This window comes from Gadus chalcogrammus, chromosome 4, assembly GCF_026213295.1.
Source record: "Gadus chalcogrammus isolate NIFS_2021 chromosome 4, NIFS_Gcha_1.0, whole genome shotgun sequence".
Classification (NCBI taxonomy): domain Eukaryota; kingdom Metazoa; phylum Chordata; class Actinopteri; order Gadiformes; family Gadidae; genus Gadus; species Gadus chalcogrammus.
In genome coordinates this window covers 33,781,277-33,801,190 of record NC_079415.1, presented here as the reverse complement: position 1 = coordinate 33,801,190, position 19,914 = coordinate 33,781,277, and the positions used below count along the sequence as shown (strand labels likewise).

The following is a 19,914-nucleotide window of genomic DNA, read 5'->3' as shown; positions in this document are numbered from 1 at the left end:
GTGATGATTGACTCAAGTTAACCCCGCCTTTAGTCACCTATCATTGATTGGGATAATTTGGACGTCCAGCCGCCATTTGGTTACAGGTTCTGGGTTTCCTAGGCACATTTGCTCAACATGAGGAGATACAAACGTCTACAGGATTTCAAGACTTTGGAAGAAAAAGGTCAGAGTCCAAAGTCTGCATTCTCATCTAATTGATATAGCTCCCCCTATCGCCCGATCTAGGTACAATTTTTGAGAGGTCGCATTTTCAGTTAATTGTTTTATCACTCCCTATAGCCCGATATGGATACAATTTGACGGGGTTCATCTTGACTCTAAGTTCAAGCGGTTATGAGATATGTTTGTTCAAAGTTTGCATTTTTGGACTGTTGCCATAGCGCAACCTTTGGGACAATCAGTGTAATATTTATTCTCGCGCTCATCAGACAGATCCCGCCCTGCAGAGCGGGTTTTATAAAAAGACAAAGACAATCCACACACAGGCAGGTCAAGTTCCACCTTCTGAAGATGTACCACTCAACAAAAATATAGATTCAGTTTTACCCCTTTAGAAATGGGGGTGAGGGTTACCAAACTATAAAAGGGATCCTGTCAAACTATCAATAACACCATTGAGCCAAGGAATACAGTAGCACTAAGTAAACCCTCTACCTCTCAAAAAAGGTAAGTTGTATTCCACACAAATGCAATCCCGAGTGGATGATAATGAATCCCTGGATCCCAGTGGATTAAAGGACAAAGAAGCTCCCCTCTCTTTCTTTAAAAAGTAGATTAATGGTAACAACTCACCCACACCAGAAGAAGAAGAGATCAGACCCATGTTGATGCATAACTGTTCGTCCCTCTCCTTCATACTATCGATCATCATCTGACTTGATCTCTTCCCTTTAGAGATCACCATGTCGATCAGACAACGTGCTTGGTCCGCTCTGCTCCTCTGCTCCTCCATCACAGAGTCCTTTTCCTCAGTACTGAACACCTTCTGCTGCCAAAGGTCATCAAGGAGACCTTTGATTGCTTGGATTGAAACTCTCTGCACAAATTCAGAACGGATCCTTCCAAGCTCCCCTGGAAGAGAAATCAAAAGGCAATATGAAATGACAATGAGCAAACACGATAGTTGATTCATTAAACTCGTCTTTATTGGGGTAAAGATAAAACCGTTTGTTGCACCAACTTGTTCACTCACAACAAGGGGTGTAACGGTACACAAAAGTCACGGTTCGGTACGTACCTCGGTTTTTAAGTCACGGTACGGTACGGTTCATAGTTAAGGGGAGAATTTAAAAAAACTGCTTGTTTGTCAACAACGGAGAATGGCCGTAGATCAGCAGCAAAGAAAACACCAATAAACTTGGTTATGTCATTTGCATTTCTGAATTCCCGGACAGGGGTTGTTGAAATGGTGTCTAGAGCTGGGTTTGCACAGCAACAGTGATAGTAACACCTGGGTGGTGCCTTTTCAAATGCGTGTGCTAGGGATGTGCATTTCTGGCCAAAATACTATTCGATATTCGCTCAGAAGTATTCGAATATTAAAGAATCGCTCAATCAAGAACCCCCCCACTCACGCACGCACCTCGGATACACGCACACACAATGACACAGGGAGATGCTTTTATGATTTGTATGTAATCAATCTATTTATTTCAACAACTGCGCCATCAACATTCAACATCAAAATTATTTCAACGTGGGCTTAGGCAGATGGACCTACATGCGCCGAAAACGGATCGCTATTTATTTATTTATTTATTTTGCAGAACACAGCCTGCATGACGGTGAAAAATGTAACTTCACATGGTGTGTCTTTTTATAATTTATTTGTTACCAGCATTCGTAGTGTTGATCAGCAGAGAAAGACGTTGACGTCGCTTAGCAACCGAGGACGCTATTCACCACCGGAAGTTGTGAAGGCCCATGCAAGTCAACGGAGCGTTCACCAGCATTGAGAAGAGCCGTGTAATAAATAACGAGTCACATTCATTATTTTACCTGACTCCGACTATTCGACTATTGGGTGATCGTTGCCCGCTGTGAACGCCACATTTACTTACCGCGGTACACCTCTGTAACCGCTCCGAAGTGCCTGTACCATGACGGTTCGGTACAAATACGTGTACCGTTACACCCCTACTCACAACAGTTCATTAAAATCTTGTTTCTAGTTCAGATCAATAACTCTAAAACCTAAAAAACTCAACAAAAAAAAAATCTGACAGCAAAATTCAACAGTTTGTCCCTTGTGCATTAAGATAAACACATCTTACCTTCCATAGTTTATAGTAATGTGGCTTTGTTCCATATACTTTCGAATATACTTTGTTTTTTCCCTCACTCTTCCTTGAGGCTAACGCCATGAATGACTACATTACGAATACTGTCTATTCCAGGGGTTTTCAAAGTGTGAGAGAGTGAGCCCCCCCTCAGAGAAAAAAATTCAGCTGAGCCCCCCCCCCCCCCATTTTTCTTTTCTAAATACCTGTGTTTTGAAAGCTATTTTAATTATTTTACACATTTCAAACATCTCCGATCATAATTTTAAAACATTTGGAACAATTTTTTTAACATATTTTTTAAACATATTTCTGAAACATTACATCTTTTTGCGTTTTTAAACAACAAAATTTAACAACTTTATCTAAGCATGTTTTAGCTTAACCTTTTTTAAATACATTTGAACATCTTAATCTGTGTAAACTGCCAGTTTACAGATTCATTCAGGGTCCCCGACTGAATTTTCTGAGTCGAATCAGATCTGCCTTTTCAGTCCAGAGATTCGACTATTCGGCGGGGTTTGTTTACCGGCGTTGCTATGGTGACCTCAATTATTATAAGCAACTGAAAACGACGCCGGTTTGAAACTAAAACTGTGATTCTGAAAAAAGTATAAATGCTATCAAAATTCCGTTTAGATAGTATTGAAGATACAAGTGTGTAGATTTGTTTAATGGTTTGAACGATGGTAAACGGTTGAAAAAGGAATGAGTTACGATGTAGAAGTAGGTGTATCAGAATGGGCTGACTTCTTCAATGGAAACAACTGAAAACGAAGCAGTATGAAACTAAAACTGTGATTCTGAAGACATTTTAAATGATATCGAAATTCTGTTTCGATATTATTGAAGATACAAGTGTGTAGATTTGTTAAATGGTTTGCACGAAGATAAACGGTTGAAAATTTATTTAGTTATGTTACTTCTACAGTTGAAGTACGACTGATGATACGAATCATCGTCTTTCAGGGTTTTCTTCGGGTTTATTTTTTTCTCACGTCGCGCCCCCCCTGAAGAACTCTGGCGCCCCCCAGGGGGGGCGCGCCCCACAGTTTGAAAACCACTGGTCTATTCTATGACGTGTGTTTCATGAGTGCAGATTAACCATCATCAACAATCTAGAGTAGAGGATAATCCTATTTCCTATCACTTTAATATGTAGAAGAGCTTTTGTCCAAACAAGATCCAGAGACCTTCAAAAGGGTTTACGCGCCATTGGCCCGTGGGCCAATGGCGGCCCGCAGAAACATTCCTGGCGGCCCGCAATGACATACAGGTATAAAAAAAAAATATATATATATATATATTTTTTATTATTATTATATCAATATTAATTTAAACAAAAATAAATAAATATAAAGAGAAAAGTCTACTCTCTCTAGCTTTCATTTAAATCCTTTTACATTTGTTAGTTTTAATCCGACTGTACATTACTTTTTCGTGATTTAGACCTCACTTGACCTCCCTCCCGGAGGTCCACGGTTCAATGTTTTTTTTCACCAATGGGATGCTGACGGCGTTTCCTGCCAATTTTTTTTTTCATTTGGCGGCCCTCAGTCAAATTTTGGGTTCCTAAATTGGCCCTCAGCTGTCAAAACTTTGAGAACCCCTGACTTAGAGGAACCCTCTCATGACCTGCTGGTATCTTTACACTTTTCGGCTTACATTGTTATTTATCTTTTAGTTGTAGGCTGTAAGCGAACAGTAAACCAATATATTTTGGCTATACTGGAAAGTTTGGTGACATCTTTACATTATAATCCTTGTTTCAGCTATCAATACATTGACAACTGGTCAACAAAAGTATCTTGTATTAATAAGAAGGTTTTGGACTGACCCAACACAGGGCCGGCTCTAGTTATTTTGGTGCCCTAGGAGAGATTTGGATTCGTAAACTTTGCTGGAGCACATTTCTCGCATGTAAAAATAAGAAAAATCGCACTGATCACCATCGGTTTAATTTTTGATTTGATTTCATAAGAGAAATCAAATCAATAATAAATACTATCTGGACAGTCTGATCACCACTGGTTTAATTTTTGGATTACAATTATTTGGACGATTGAGTGCATGCAGGTGAGGGGGAAGGCATCTTGAGTGAGGGGCGCTAGCCTGTGAAAGCCATAACTGTAACCTTGAAACGGCTAAATATAGGTTGATCTTTCGTTATATTTGCCCCAGACTATGCTTCAATAGTGATTAAACAATGATTAAAAAGGCCTATTGTGATGGAAGTATTCTCTTGCTTCGTCTTGTCATTGTCGTTTCGCTTGCTCGCGCACACTCTAAATTCATTAGCAAATAGCACAAATGTAGAAGGAAAACAAAATTCCTGTTATACATTCTCTTCATCAAGTTCATGTATGCTTGTTTTGCACCTCTCCTTTTTGATAACAATTAAACAATGAATTAAAGCTGCAAACAGCATTTTACGGGTGCCAAGCCTAAAGTCGACCAATAAGACCCTGTCAGACCATTAAGACCCTAACAGACCATTAAGACCCTGACGCAGACCATGAAGACCCTGTCAGACCATTAAGACTGTGACGCAGACCATTAAGACCCTGATGAAGACAGTTAAGACCTGTTTTGTTTGCATACGGCTGACAACGCTGGAATAGCATCAGCTTGGATCTGTTGATGGGCGAACAAAATGTCATGAGGCTGAGGAGTTATGATTATTTAAAGTTTTCAATTGATTGCTTTAGCGCCCCCTACAGTCCTATTTTGATTAACTTTAGCCTGGTTAACCTTGACCGATGCTTCTCTAAATACACCAAGTTTGGTAATGATTGACTCACGTTAACCCCGCCTTTAGTCACCTATCATTGATTGGGCTAATTTGGACGTCCAGCCGCCATTTTGTCACAGGTTCTGTGTTTCCTAGGAACATTTGCTCAACCATGAGGAGATACAAATGTCTACCGGACTTCATGACTGTAAAAGAAAAAGTTCAAATAATATGTCTGTCCAAAGTCTGCATTTTCAATTAATTGATATATCTCCCCCTATCGCCTGATCTGGGTAAAATTTGGAGAGGTTGTATTTTCCATTGTTTTACCGCTCCATATTGTCCGATATGGATACAATTTGGAGGGGTTCATCTTGACCCATGTGCCTTGACTACACCAAGTTTGATGAGGATTGGTTCAAGTTAACATTGCCTTTTGGCATTAAGTTAATTTTGGACGATTTCAGCCTCTGTCGGCCATGTTTTTCTTCCAATCAACTTCATTTTACTTGGGCGGTTGGAACTTTGGTCCCCAACAGCCACTTAGTTGGTCCCGCTCAAATCAAACATTCCGTCTATGAACTGTGGTTATTTTGGTCACGCCAATTTCGATGCCACGCCCTAATTGGAAATATGTGGACTTTATCTTGTTCAGAATATGATCCTGAACAACTTTTGTATTGGACTCCAGATTATAGGAGTCCATTTTGATGTTGATACAAGCAATCAAGTCTTTTTGCGTTTTAAACCATACCCTTTTTAGAAGTCAATGGCTCCTGGGCGCTTTAATCTTTGAAGTACAGACATAGATGAATTTCAGATTGAAGATATTGGTCCTTAGATGATACGTGCTGAAGGATTTTTGACTGACTGAAAAAACCTAGGATCCTTAGGGAATTTAGTATTTTTAACAAATTTCGAGATAGTCGTAAATCTATCCCAATAAAGTCATAGGTTCTTGGGGCATATTTGTTCACCGTGAGGATATGCATGTGTTAACAAAGTGTCATAACTCTACGTCAAAGCGGTTATGAGATATAATGTATATAATATAGATGTTGGGCCAATCAGTGTAATATTTGCTCTCTGTTAATCTTGAGTCAGCCTCTACAGCTTTAGTAAGTTTCATTAAAAGCGTGCGAGCGGTTTAGGCTGTGAAAGTCAATCGTGGGGGAATAATAATAATAAAACTTAGAATTACCATAGGTTGCCTTCGCACTTTGTGCTTGGCACCCTAATAATAAAAACACTAACAATTACAACAGGTTCCCTTCACACTTTGTGCTTGGCACCCTAATAATAAAAACACTAACAATTACAACAGGTTCCCTTCACACTTTGTGCTTGGCACCCTAATAATAAAAACACTAACAATAACAATAGGTTGCCTTCACACTTTGTGCTTGGCACCCTAATAATAAAAACACTAACAATTACAATAGGTTGCCTTCACACTTTGTGCTTGGCACCCTAATAATAAACTTGAGCAAATTATATCCCAGCCTTCCAAAACAAAGTCTTGTTTTAGGGTAAATGATAACGTTGGTTAAATTATTTTTGGAAAGAACAGCCGATACAGCGGTAATAAGTTGTACTTTTAAATCAATGCAGCTGCAAACACCGTACAGCAAACACATATTTTCTTGACCCAGACATCGTGTACAAGCCATAGATAGTATATCAAATGGATGTAGCATCCGGGCAGACCTCAGTTATTCCAACTGCTTCCAATTCTCTTTTCTTATGAGCGTCGCCATCTTGTCATAGTTTGACTCTGCCTCATTTCCTCTCAACCAAAAAAGGGCATTGATGTGACGTCGGGGGGGAGGGAGATACGCCCATCTAGGCGACGTACACCGAATTAGCCCCGTAGCTCATTCGTTTTTAAACGATCGGTTGGTACAGTTGACCGCAGAGCAAGGAATCTTGGCACCGGAATGAACAATAGGAATGAGGTCGACGCAGTCGAGGTCAAGATGACGGAGATAGGAAAAACTAGCCTCCGAGGCGAGATGAGGGTCAGCGGCTAGCTGTCACTCAAGAGGCCGCAACCCTAATTATTCATTACATTTAATTTTTTTTTTTAATTTTTTAAATAAAAACTAGCCTGCTTAAAAAAAAATTAACCCTCCTCAGTGTTGTCATGGAGATATGAAGTAAACATACTGTCTGGATTGTTTTTTTGGACCAGGCTGTAAATAGCAGCCTGGTCCATAGCAACCACCTCGTAGTGGCCACCCGGTGCTACTGCAATGTTTGTCCCTTCCGCATTGGATGCTGGTAGAACTCGCTGTGGTTGGGGCTTGGTACAAGCCCATAACTTTTAGGATGATGAGTATTCGATTGTGAGAAAACATTGTTTTACCGTGAGAGAGTGTTGAAAAGAATGAATTAATGCGGGTGCACGTGTGTGTGTGTTTAAAAGAATGAATGAATGTTGGTGCGCTTGTTTGCACCCATTTGTTTAAACACATGCAAACTAAACACATAACTAGGGATCGACCGATACAGATTTTTTAGGGCCGATACAGATTTTTTTCATCAGCCTTAGCCGATAACCAATACGCCGATACCGATTTTCTTGAGCCGATATTTGGAGCCGATAATACTGGAAATCCAGAGTTCTCGCGAAAGCACAATTTGAATTTGCTCAGTGAGTCGCTCTGGGAACGAGCAATATACTTGTGTATATTATGGGCCTCCCCTGGCCCAGAGCATTAATCAATCATATCGATGTATCAATATAGGCGGGCCAAAAGCGTTTTACCGACCGGATATGTCGGTCGATCACTACACGTAACGCATAATATAGTCCATGGCAGTGTATATTAACGGGGGGACAAATGCATATTATGAACGCAATTCAATAAAGATAATGTATACAAAACTGGTAAGATGTCAATGTATTGCCACGTATCATTAAATAGACCCACCAGTGTTTCCCATACATAGACCAATGTGTGCCAAAGCGCCACAGAAACAACACCGGGCGCCACAAATTGATTCTGCTTTTTTTCTTTTTTTTTTAAGAGTCTCTTACCGCCCCACGATGTGTCGGCCAGTTCCTCCTGGTTCATCTCCGTCAGGCAGAGCTTTGTGATGTCCACCACTCCCTCTGTGGCGCGCCTCCTCTGCTCCTCGTTCTTACCATCCCCCTCCTCCCCCTCCTCCCTCTTCTTCATCTCCTTGTCTTGAAAAGGGTGTGCGTTCTCCTCAGCCCTCTGGAACAGAACAAACATCAAGGAGAATTTTACACTAAACTCTCTAAACTGAGGACATCAGAAGCATCTGTCCTGGATTCACGTCCCGCTGGTCTGAAGAGGGAAGCCTGGAGACTATTAGCACCACAAGAGATGCTTTCTAATGTTCAAGTAGAGCTGAAGTCAGATGACTTGGTGGACATTTACACACCTTGATCAGCTCTGTTTGATGCTGCTGTACAGACTGAGCACTGGTAACCTTTGACAACTCCTGTTGTTGTCTGCGGAGAATACACACACACACACACACACACACACACACACACACACACACACACACACACACACACACACACACACACACACACACACACACACACACGTGATGGGACATTGGTACTGTTAGGACGGGCTGTTCTTCTCCACAGCTCATCATCGGTCTCTACAGCAGGCGCTCTGTGAAGGGTTTCTTATTGGGACCAGGAGGCCATGAGACACAGAGGGAGGCTGTGGTACCGCCCTCTGGTTCACGACTGTAGATTGTAACCCTAATATACCTAACATCTCTGTAGACGTACAATAACATATATTACAATACAATACATCAAATACATATACAATAGAATTATCATTTTTCATGCAAAGAAAACCAAAAAAATTTCGGGAAGAAGTTTGATGATGTTAGGTTTTGTGTAAGGCCGCTTCGTGAACTACAGCTCTCCGCTGCTCTCGACGCAAATGATATACGTCACCACCACTCTGGTACAGACATGGGGATCTCTCTGCTCCACTTCACCACTTTTTTCCAAGGGGAGGATAACAGAATCGAAAGAGGTGAAAATCATTATAAGTCGGGGACATGTGTAAATGTTCAGTTATGCCGATGATCCACGCCAGTTGCAGGGAGCGTGACGTCACATACGAGACATGTAGTCTTTCTCATTGTGTTTTCTCTACAGCCTTTGACTGAACAATTGCACAATAAACGGTCAAACTCTCAAAATGTATGATTAAAATCCACAACAACATATGCGTTATCCAGGGCATATAAAGACTGGGACCAGAAAATAATTACTTTCTCTCCATTGAAACCCATTCATATTTTACGATCTCATAGGTCCCATTGGGGTCTACCGGAAGGGGCGGACTTACGAGCTCTATAAATGCTCTGAGACAGGAAATTAAGTAAAAAGTTGCAACTCGGAAGGCTGGCGTCCGAGGATTCAGGAACACACCATAACAAGATGTTATAACTTTATATCAGTCAGCTGTTATCTTGCTCTAAACCATCACACTAACAATAAGCTGTTATAACTTTATATCAGTCAGCTGTTATCCTGCTCTAAACCACCACACTAACAATAAGCTGTTATAACTTTATATCAGTCAGCTGTTATCATGACCTCACAGGGGCCAGCTCTACTACAAGAGACAAGAGCTGAACCTAAACTACAACCTCTTTCCTCCGAAAATGCAAGTGAAGGAAAAGGATGTTGAAGAGCTTCTACAACAATTTAGTCAGAGAAAAGGTTTGGAATTCGAGAAAGATCGAGTTGAGGGTCCTTACTGCGGAGGACGGGGAAGAATCCTCGAACAACGAGGTGCAGTTCAGTGAACAAGGAAGTAGCCTTGAGCAACAAGGTGCAGTTCAGTGGACAAGGAAGTAGCCTTGAACAACAAGGTGCAGTTCAGTGGACAAGGAAGTAGCCTTGAACAACAAGGTGCAGTTCAGTGGACGAGGAAGTAGCCGCGAACAACGAGGTGCAGTTCAGTGGACGAGGATGTAGCCTCGAACAACGAGGTGCAGTTCAGTGGACGAGGAGGTAGCCTCGAGGTACAGTGAACTTTCATAGCCACGCAACTCACAGGACCCGCCCCTCTCTGCCGTCACGTGCTTTCAGGGAAATTGAAGCTAGCCTTCAGGATCACACACACACACACACACACACACACACACACACACACACACACACACACACACACACACACACACACACACACACACACACACACACACACACACACACACACACACACACACACACACACACACACACACACACACAGAAGTCTTCGCCTTTGCCACGTTTAACATCCTACCATTTAAAAATCTCAAACGGTCTACTCTGATGCAGTCTGTGATTCATTCAACTCCAGCTTTAGTAAAGTGGAACATTTTGCTAGAACATGAATCATTTAAACGTCTTGAGAGTAGTAAACCAAATGATTTGACACAGGGTCCGTTTTGAAACCCTCGAACAGGTGTACCGCAGCACCACCTGCTGGTGAGAGGATGTCAGTGGGATTGGCTGAGCTGAAGAACACGGACCAGTCGTCACCAGTGACCTGTGTGTTGAGGCGGTCACGTCAGAGTTTTTCGCCTTTTTTTGAGGCGGTACGTCTTTCGCTGTACTTTTCACTCTTGAGCTGCAATAACAAGTGATTCCCCCGTGTGGGATTCATAAAGTTGATTGCACCTTATCTGCTTGTGGATGATTTAATAGTTAATGGCTTTGTGTGTGTGTGTGTGTGTGTGTGTGTGTGTGTGTGTGTGTGTGTGTGTGTGTGTGTGTGTGTGTGTGTGTGTGTGTGTAAGGAGTATAGGTATACCAGTAATCCTCTTCAGTTAGTTAATGATTGATTGTGAGAGAGAGAGTATCAGTAGAGTCTGATAACAACCAACTGTTCTGTTGTCATTTTCTGTTTAATACTCCTACCTCTCCTCTCTGGAGGGGCGTCCATCTTTAAGGAGAGGAGGTTGACCCATAGAGCGGTCAATCTTCATAGAGACACAGCTGGGTCCAGGGGAGTCTGCTCTCTGCTGCTGGACTCTTCTAGATAAACAAGATCAGACCAAGTCAACCACATCACTAAAACAGCCTTATCCCTCCTCTCATTCACCATGTCAACCACATCACTAAACAGCCTTACCCCTCCTCTCATTCACCATGTCAACCACATCACTAAACAGCCTTATCCCTCCTCTCATTCACCATGTCAACCACATCACTAAACAGCCTTATCCCTCCTCTCATTCACCATGTCAACCACATCACTAAACAGCCGTATCCCTCCTCTCATTCACCATGTCAACCACATCACTAAACAGCCTTATCCCTCCTCTCATTCACACCATGTCAACCACATCACTAAACAGCCTTATCCCTCCTCTCATTCACCATGTCAACCACATCACTAAACAGCCTTATCCCTCCTCTCATTCACCATGTCAACCACATCACTAAACAGCCTTATCCCTCCTCTCATTCACCATGTCAACCACATCACTAAACAGCCTTACCCCTCCTCTCATTCACACCATGTCAACCACATCACTAAACAGCCTTACCCCTCCTCTCATTCACACCATGTCAACCACATCACTAAACAGCCTTATCCCTCCTCTCATTCACACCATGTCAACCACATCACTAAACAGCCTTACCCCTCCTCTCATTCACCATGTCAACCACATCACTAAACAGCCTTATCCCTCCTCTCATTCACCATGTCAACCACATCACTAAAACAGCCTTATCCCTCCTCTCATTCACCATGTCAACCACATCACTAAACAGCCTTACCCCTCCTCTCATTCACCATGTCAACCACATCACTAAACAGCCTTATCCCTCCTCTCATTCACCATGTCAACCACATCACTAAACAGCCTTACCCCTCCTCTCATTCACCATGTCAACCACATCACTAAACAGCCTTACCCCTCCTCTCATTCACCATGTCAACCACATCACTAAAACAGCCTTACCCCTCCTCTCATTCACCATGTCAACCACATCACTAAACAGCCTTATCCCTCCTCTCATTCACCATGTCAACCACATCACTAAAACAACCTTACCCCTCCTCTCATTCACCATGTCAACCACATCACTAAACAGCCTTACCCCTCCTCTCATTCACCATGTCAACCACATCACTAAACAGCCTTACCCCTCCTCTCATTCACCATGTCAACCACATCACTAAACAGCCTTATCCCTCCTCTCATTCACACCATGTCAACCACATCACTAAACAGCCTTATCCCTCCTCTCATTCACCATGTCAACCACATCACTAAACAGCCTTATCCCTCCTCTCATTCACACCATGTCAACCACATCACTAAAACAGCCTTACCCCTCCTCTCATTCACCATGTCAACCACATCACTAAACAGCCTTACCCCTCCTCTCATTCACCATGTCAACCACATCACTAAAACAGCCTTACCCCTCCTCTCATTCACCATGTCAACCACATCACTAAACAGCCTTATCCCTCCTCTCATTCACCATGTCAACCACATCACTAAACAGCCTTACCCCTCCTCTCATTCACCATGTCAACCACATCACTAAACAGCCTTATCCCTCCTCTCATTCACACCATGTCAACCACATCACTAAAACAGCCTTATCCCTCCTCTCATTCACCATGTCAACCACATCACTAAACAGCCTTATCCCTCCTCTCATTCACCATGTCAACCACATCACTAAAACAGCCTTATCCCTCCTCTCATTCACACCAAGGGACACTGTTTAAATCCTCACCTCTTCTCAATAGACTGATTTCCATCTTTAGGAGGTATATTCATAGAGTGGTCACTCTTCATGGAGACACAGCTGGGTCCAGGGGAGTCTGCTCTTTGCGGCTGGACTCTTCTAGAAAAATAATAACCAGGATTTATGTTTGTTTGATGGATGCTGTATTTTTATAATCTCTGATATATACTCACTTCGGTTCAAAACAGTTAATTCTTTCCATTAACCAGTCACTCTTCCTGGAGACACAGCTGGGTCCAGGGGATTCTGCTCTCTGCTGCTGCTCTGGCCTTCAACACACACACACACACACACACACACACACACACACACACACACACACACACACACACACACACACACACACACACACACACACACACACACACACACACACACACACACAGCTGTTACTCAGACTAATGATGGAGTCATGATGTATCACTGCTGAGCTCTGAGATGGACAACAGTCACAGACAGAGAGATCCTCTTCTTACCTCTTAGCTTTGCTCTGGCGGCCATGTTCCCCAGACAGAGCGGTCTTAGGGGTAGAACCCCCATCCTCTCTCTCCTCATCCATAGTAGACTGGAGACCTGGACACAAACACAACTCCTTGTTTCTACGTCCACTCAGTGTTTATTCTCTGCTTTCATATGAGCTGTGTATTTCCGGTCCAAGGGGGCTGTTGTCTCTGTCTCTCTGGACGAGAGGCAGCGTGGTCTTTCCTAGACACAGATTCATAGACCCTCTCATTCTCAAGGAGGGAAAAGATGTGGAGATGCTGCCCAGAAGTGTCTGATACACTCTTTAATAACTATTCATCATTCCACAGAGAAGGTCTCAAAGGGCTTCAAAAGTGTCTGATAAGATCAAGTTCACCGTGCGGATATCATACCAACTGCTCCCTGTGCTGGTTAAACCCCTCTGAAGGCAGGACCATATATGGACTTCCTCATGTGGTATGACATCACAACCAGATCTGTGATGCAGGCTTGCAGAGAACAAGATCCAGTACAAGATGACGTCTAAACACCTTCACTAACGAAGATGGCCGTCTTGCTGTCTAAATAATATGATCATAATACCGCACTACAAATATAACAACTGCTCATTCTGTCCCAAGTACCTTTAAAGTCACCACAGGACACAAGAATACACAAGAAAAAAAAGTCATTATTAACGTCAACCTGACGCTTAACTCCAGGCTGGAAGGTTCCGGGTTCGATCCCCAATGCCCACAGTCTAATACGTAGCATCCTGTAGAGCAGGAATCTTAAAAAAGATCAACCTACTGATAAGATACAACGTTATTCATATTTATGATCTATCACGGATAAGAGTGGACTACAGTATCTTAGTTTACTTCCTGTTGGACCAGTTCCCCTCTCAGTTCATACTCCTCCCAGACTAACCTCTCCAGACTAGCCTAGTAACGGGGACGCTGGCGAGTCTAACGCCGCTCTGTATGGCTTGTTTTTATTCAGTATTTCCAATATTTCTCACGATTGCATTGAACATTTTGTTGTTTTTTTTGGTCTTTAGTAGTTTAGCTAAGTTTACTTGTTATATATAGTCACTTTTCACTATTGTCAGTGCGCCCGTTTTCTTTATTTTTACGTGTTTTATACGTGAGGTCGTACAGTTGGTGGACGCTGTTGCCTTTTGAACGCTGTTGCTGCTGCTGCTCACCGGAACGTCATTCTGAACATTATTTTTTCGCGATTTTCTTTTTCTTTCTAGTCTTTTAACTTTTTAATCAGTTTTCTTTTGCTTACTTTCAACACCTTCTGTCTGAAACCCTTCTGGACCTCGGATCGGACTACAAAATTAAGTTAAGTAACTGCGTCAGTTTTCTTGATTTATTTATTTATTTCTGAACGTTAAACGTCTGCGTGTTTTGTTTTGTGTTTTGTGCGTGGAGTCGTGCAGCTGTTGGTGGATGACACCTGCTGGCCGGCTAGACTGCTGTTAACCCCCGGCGCCGTCCAACTGGCTTCCCCGTCTCCAGCGTAGCTACAACCGGCTTGCTCCACTCCTCTGCCTCCGCCGTGCTGGCTCTGTGGCTTCACCATAATCGCCTGGATCTACCGCTGGCTTCTTCCGACTTCACAACCTGTGGATTTTAACCTGTTCCTCTGGATTGCGCTATGTTTGACTCTCACGTAACGAGCGCATCTCTGCCGCTCCGTTACTCGGTAACGGAGATGTTACGTCTACGGATCTTCTCAAGGACCCAACCACCTCAGCTTGCATCCCACCAGGACATTCTCAAACGACCAAAATACATCCACCGAGGCTCTGGATGGAATTTCCAGTACACTCACACCAGCAACAAAAACATCCGCTCCTTCTGGTCCACTGGGCCCCGCCCCCCTCCTCGCACAGCCCGTACGGTCAGTCCCGTCAATCACAGTGTACTGTCCCCTCTGCTCAAAGCAACCTGCTACACTCCACTCACCTGTCTGAAACTCTGTCTGCTGAACACCAGATCCCTCAGTAATAAGGACCTTTTGATAAATGACTTTATTGTTGACCAGAGCCTAGACATTCTCTGCCTCACTGAGACCTGGCAACAACCAAATGACTTCTCCCATCTAAATGAAGCTGTCCCACCAGGTTTTTCTTTTATTAGTAAACCCCGGGTTAATGGGAGGGGGGGTGGCCTCGCTCTCCTCCATCGTGATAACATCAAAGTCACCACTGTCACAGTCCCCCTTCATTCCTCCTTTGAATGTCTAGCTGTAAAACTCTCAGGCCCCAAACCCACTATCATTGTCACCATTTACAGACCGCCAAAACCCTCCGCCGTTTTCCTCAATGAATTCTCATCACTACTTACATCTGTATGTGCAATGTCCCCCACTGTTATCCTCCTTGGTGATTTCAACATCCACATTGACAACCCATCCTGTACTTTTGCTAATGACTTCACATCACTTCTGGACTGTCTTGGCATCACACAACATGTCAACCTCCCAACCCATAACAAAGGTCACATTCTGGATTTAATCTGCTGCACTGACATCACTCCCACTAACCTTGATGTCATTGATTTCCCCATCTCCGACCACAAAGCTGTACTTTTTGACATTCATACCCAACTACACAAAACCAAGGAACAACGGACCATCTCCTTCAGAAACATCAAACTTATCAACACCACAGACCTCTCCACCATGATCAGCTCCTACCCCAACCCTCCCCCAGCTTCCTCCCTGACTGACCTGGTCACTCACTACAATAACTGCCTCTCCTCCTCCCTCACCACCCTGGCCCCCCTGAAAACCCGTTCAGTCTCATTCACCCACACTGCTCCCTGGTTCACTCCTCATCTGCGCCAGCTCAAAGCCACTGGTCGTCGACTGGAGCGACTCTACAAAAAGACTCAACTCACTGTACACCGCCAAATGTATTCGGACCACCTCCATCACTACAAGAATGCCCTCACTACTGCCAAAACCTCATACTACTCCAACCTCATCAACACTGGTACAGGCAACAGCAGAGTCCTCTTCTCAACAGTCAGCCACTTACTTCAGCCTCCTAAATCTCTCCCTCCAGACATTTCCACCACCCAATGCACTGCGTTCCTTGACTTCTTCAGCTCTAAAATCAACACCATTCACCAACAACTGGCCTCATCTCGCACCCCCTCTGATGACCCACCCTGGATGATCACCTCTGGCCAACCTCTCATCAGCTCCCTCTCTGACTTCACCCTAGTAACAGAACAGACCGTTTCAGAACTCATCCGCAAAGCCAAAACCACCACCTGTCAGCTCGATCCTCTTCCCACCTCCCTTGTCAAAGCATGTCTTCCGTCCATCTCCCCCATGATCACCAACATAATTAACTCCTCCCTCACTACTGGTACTGTACCCCCCACTCTCAAGCTGGCTGCCATCACTCCCATCCTGAAAAAACCTGGTGCTGACCCAACTGACCTTAACCATTACCGGCCCATCTCCAATCTCCCTTTCATCTCCAAAACACTTGAAAGGGTGGTTGCCGCACAACTACAGTCCCACCTCGACACTAACAATCTCCACGAACCGTTCCAATCTGGCTTCCGTCCAAAACACAGCACTGAAACAGCCCTAGTCAAAATCACCAACGACCTCCTCCTTGCAGCCGACTCTGGATTACTCACCATTCTCATCCTCCTCGATCTCAGCGCAGCATTCGACACCATCTCCCACCCTCTGCTCCTGGACCGCCTAGCTGGTATTGGGATCACTGGTGCTGCACTCTCCTGGTTTACATCCTACCTCACCGGCCGTCAACAATTTGTTCAACTAAGCAACCACAAGTCTGGGTGTTCAGGTGTCTCACTGGGTGTCCCCCAGGGGTCAGTCTTGGGTCCACTCCTCTTCACCACTTACCTCCTCCCGCTGGGCACACTCCTCCGTCACCATGGGGTCCATTTTCACTGCTACGCTGACGACACACAGGTCTACATCTCCACCAAACCCACCGCTGCCATCCCCCCCACTTCCCTCATCACGTGCCTGGAAGAGATCCGGAGCTGGTTGAGCAGGAACTTCCTGAAACTCAATGGAAACAAGACCGAGGCCCTGCTCATCGGATCCAAATCCACCCTCACTAAATCACAACACACCCCAGCTCCACTCATAATTATCGATGGATTCCCAGTACCCTTCTCCTCCAAAGTCAAGAGCCTCGGCGTCATCCTGGACAACACCCTCTCATTCGCACCCCATATTCACAACATCACCCGGACTGCATTCTTCCACCTTCGCAACATCGCCAGACTCCGCCCATCACTGACCCAATCCAGCACTGAAATCCTAGTTCACTCATTTGTCACATCACGCATAGACTACTGCAACGCCCTCCTCACCGGACTCCCCACCAAACTCATCAACAGACTGCAGATCATTCAGAACTCAGCCGCCCGGATCATCACCCGCACCAAATCATCTGACCACATCACCCCTGTCCTCATTCAACTTCACTGGCTCCCAGTACACTACCGCATCCAATACAAAACCCTACTCCTCACCTACAAAGCTCTCCACAACCTAGCCCCCAGTTATCTCTGCGACCTCCTCCAAGAATACACTCCCTCCCGCTCCCTCCGCTCAACCTCTGCTGGACTACTATGTATCCCCACATCACGACTCACTTCAATGGGTGCCCGGTCATTCAGCTGTTCAGCACCCAGGCTCTGGAACTCCCTCCCCCCACACATAAAACAGTCAGACACCATTACAACCTTCAAGTCACAACTCAAAACTCACCTGTTCAAACTCGCACACAACGTCTAACTGATCACTGTTTTGATTGTTTTTTTGTTTTGTTTTGTTTTGTCTTGTTTTTGTTTTATTTATTTATTATTGCTTATGTTTATTTATTTATTTATTTATTTATTTATTTTTCCTCAATGTCTTGTTTTTTAAAAAATGTATGATGACTATATGCTCTGTAAGGTGACCTTGGGGGTTTTGAAAGGCGCCTCTAAATTAAATGTATTATTATTATTATTATTATAGGCGGCTGATCCATGACCTCACTCAGTGATGAATAATAATCAGCTCATTAAAATATGAAGCATGGACAGAGAGCTCTGAGCTCTGTCAACTCAGAGTGCAGAGTCCTCAGAGTGGACAGAGGACTCAGAGTGGAGAGAGTACTCAGAGTACAGAGTACTCAGAGTACACGCACACACACACACACACACACACACACACACACACACACACACACACACACACACACACACACACACACACACACACACACACACACACACACACACACACACACACACACACAAATCTTCGCCTTTGCCACGTTTAACATCCTACCCTTTAAAAGTCACAAACGGTCTACTCTGCTGCAGTCTGGGATTCATTCAACTCCAGCTGTAGTAAAGTGTAATATTTGCTATAAGAGTAGGCCTACATGAATCATTTACACGTCTTGAGAGTAGTAAACCAAATGATGTGGCAAAGCTAAGCACCAGTACTTCTAAACCAAATGATTTGACACAGGGTCCGTTTTGAAACCCTCGAAAAGCTGCACCGCAGCACCCCCTGCTGGTGAGAGGATGTCAGTGGGATTGGCTGAGCTGAAGAACACGAACCAGTTGTGTGTTGAGGCGGTGGTGGCAGTGTTAATTCACCTTGAAGGTCATGACCCTCTCATACGGGTGATGCTCTCAGATATAGAGTAGGCCTACACTACTGCAGATTGATGCAGGCCCACAGAGATCAAGACCCAGTACAATATGACACCTTCACTAACAAAGATGGCCGTCTTCCTGTACAAATAATGTAATCATAATACCGCACTACAAATATAACAACTGGCCACAGGACACTTTGTGATTTAGAGCAAATCCTAAATCAGAGGAAACATATATAACCTCAACCTGAACCTTGACTTTACATTGAAATTATCATTATTAACGTCAACCTGACGCTTGACTCCTGGCTGGAAGCTTCTGGGTTTTGATCCCCAATGCCCACAGTCTAACACGTAGCATTCTACAGAGCAGGAATCTTCAAAATTATTCAATAGCAATTTTGACGAATAGCAATGCATCCATACATTTACTAACATTTTTAACCATCACCCTATTAATAAGATTCAAAGTTATTCATATTTATGATCCATCACGGATCAGAGTGGACTACAGTACCTTAGTCGTCTTCCTGCTGTGATGAAGTGAGCCACACCAAACCGTCCGACTCACAACAAGGAAATGATGAACCAACCAGTTGGACCGGTTCATGCTCCTCCCAGACATGAACTAACATCCTAAGGAGGCTGATCCAAGAATAATTACTTTATTAAAATATGAACAATGGACAGAGAGCTGTAATGCGTAGAGGCTCAGAGAAAAACCAAGAGACCCTTAATGGTTCAACCAGCATGTAGAGCCACTCAGTCACTGAGTCAGCTGCTTCTGTACAGCAGAACCAACAGAACATAGATACCATGTTATCAATAAAGAGACTGATAAAGTCATGAATAGAAGCACATCAAGTAGAAAAGGCCTCTTTCATCCTTTAAAGACATCATCACCTTGTTCATATGAACACTAGATCTGCATCAGTGTGAACGTATGAATCAGTAGAATCTATACAATAGATGGATGATTTTTCTTTTCAGTACAAGATGCTCA

General features: G+C 43.8%; 1 protein-coding gene across 2 annotated transcripts in view; it reads right to left on the bottom strand.

The window, feature by feature from the left end:
* Positions 1 to 19,444, bottom strand: part of LOC130381360 (NACHT, LRR and PYD domains-containing protein 3-like) — a 34,609-nt gene extending 15,165 nt beyond the window's left edge. The window contains exons 1-8 of one of the 2 annotated variants that reach the window (XM_056588941.1): positions 19,429 to 19,444; positions 13,261 to 13,357; positions 12,958 to 13,053; positions 12,773 to 12,883; positions 10,931 to 11,047; positions 8,425 to 8,494; positions 8,054 to 8,234; positions 796 to 1,074 (exon numbers count right to left, since the gene is read on the bottom strand). In XM_056588941.1, coding sequence (XP_056444916.1) covers positions 796 to 1,074; positions 8,054 to 8,234; positions 8,425 to 8,494; positions 10,931 to 11,047; positions 12,773 to 12,883; positions 12,958 to 13,053; positions 13,261 to 13,343 — 937 coding nt within the window. In that variant the 5' untranslated portion in view covers positions 13,344 to 13,357; positions 19,429 to 19,444. Of the gene's footprint in view, positions 1 to 795; positions 1,075 to 8,053; positions 8,235 to 8,424; positions 8,495 to 10,930; positions 11,048 to 12,772; positions 12,884 to 12,957; positions 13,054 to 13,260; positions 13,358 to 19,428 lie in introns of those variants that run through there. The other variant, XM_056588942.1, reaches the window with a different exon arrangement.
* Between the last annotated feature and the right edge of the window lie 470 nt (positions 19,445 to 19,914).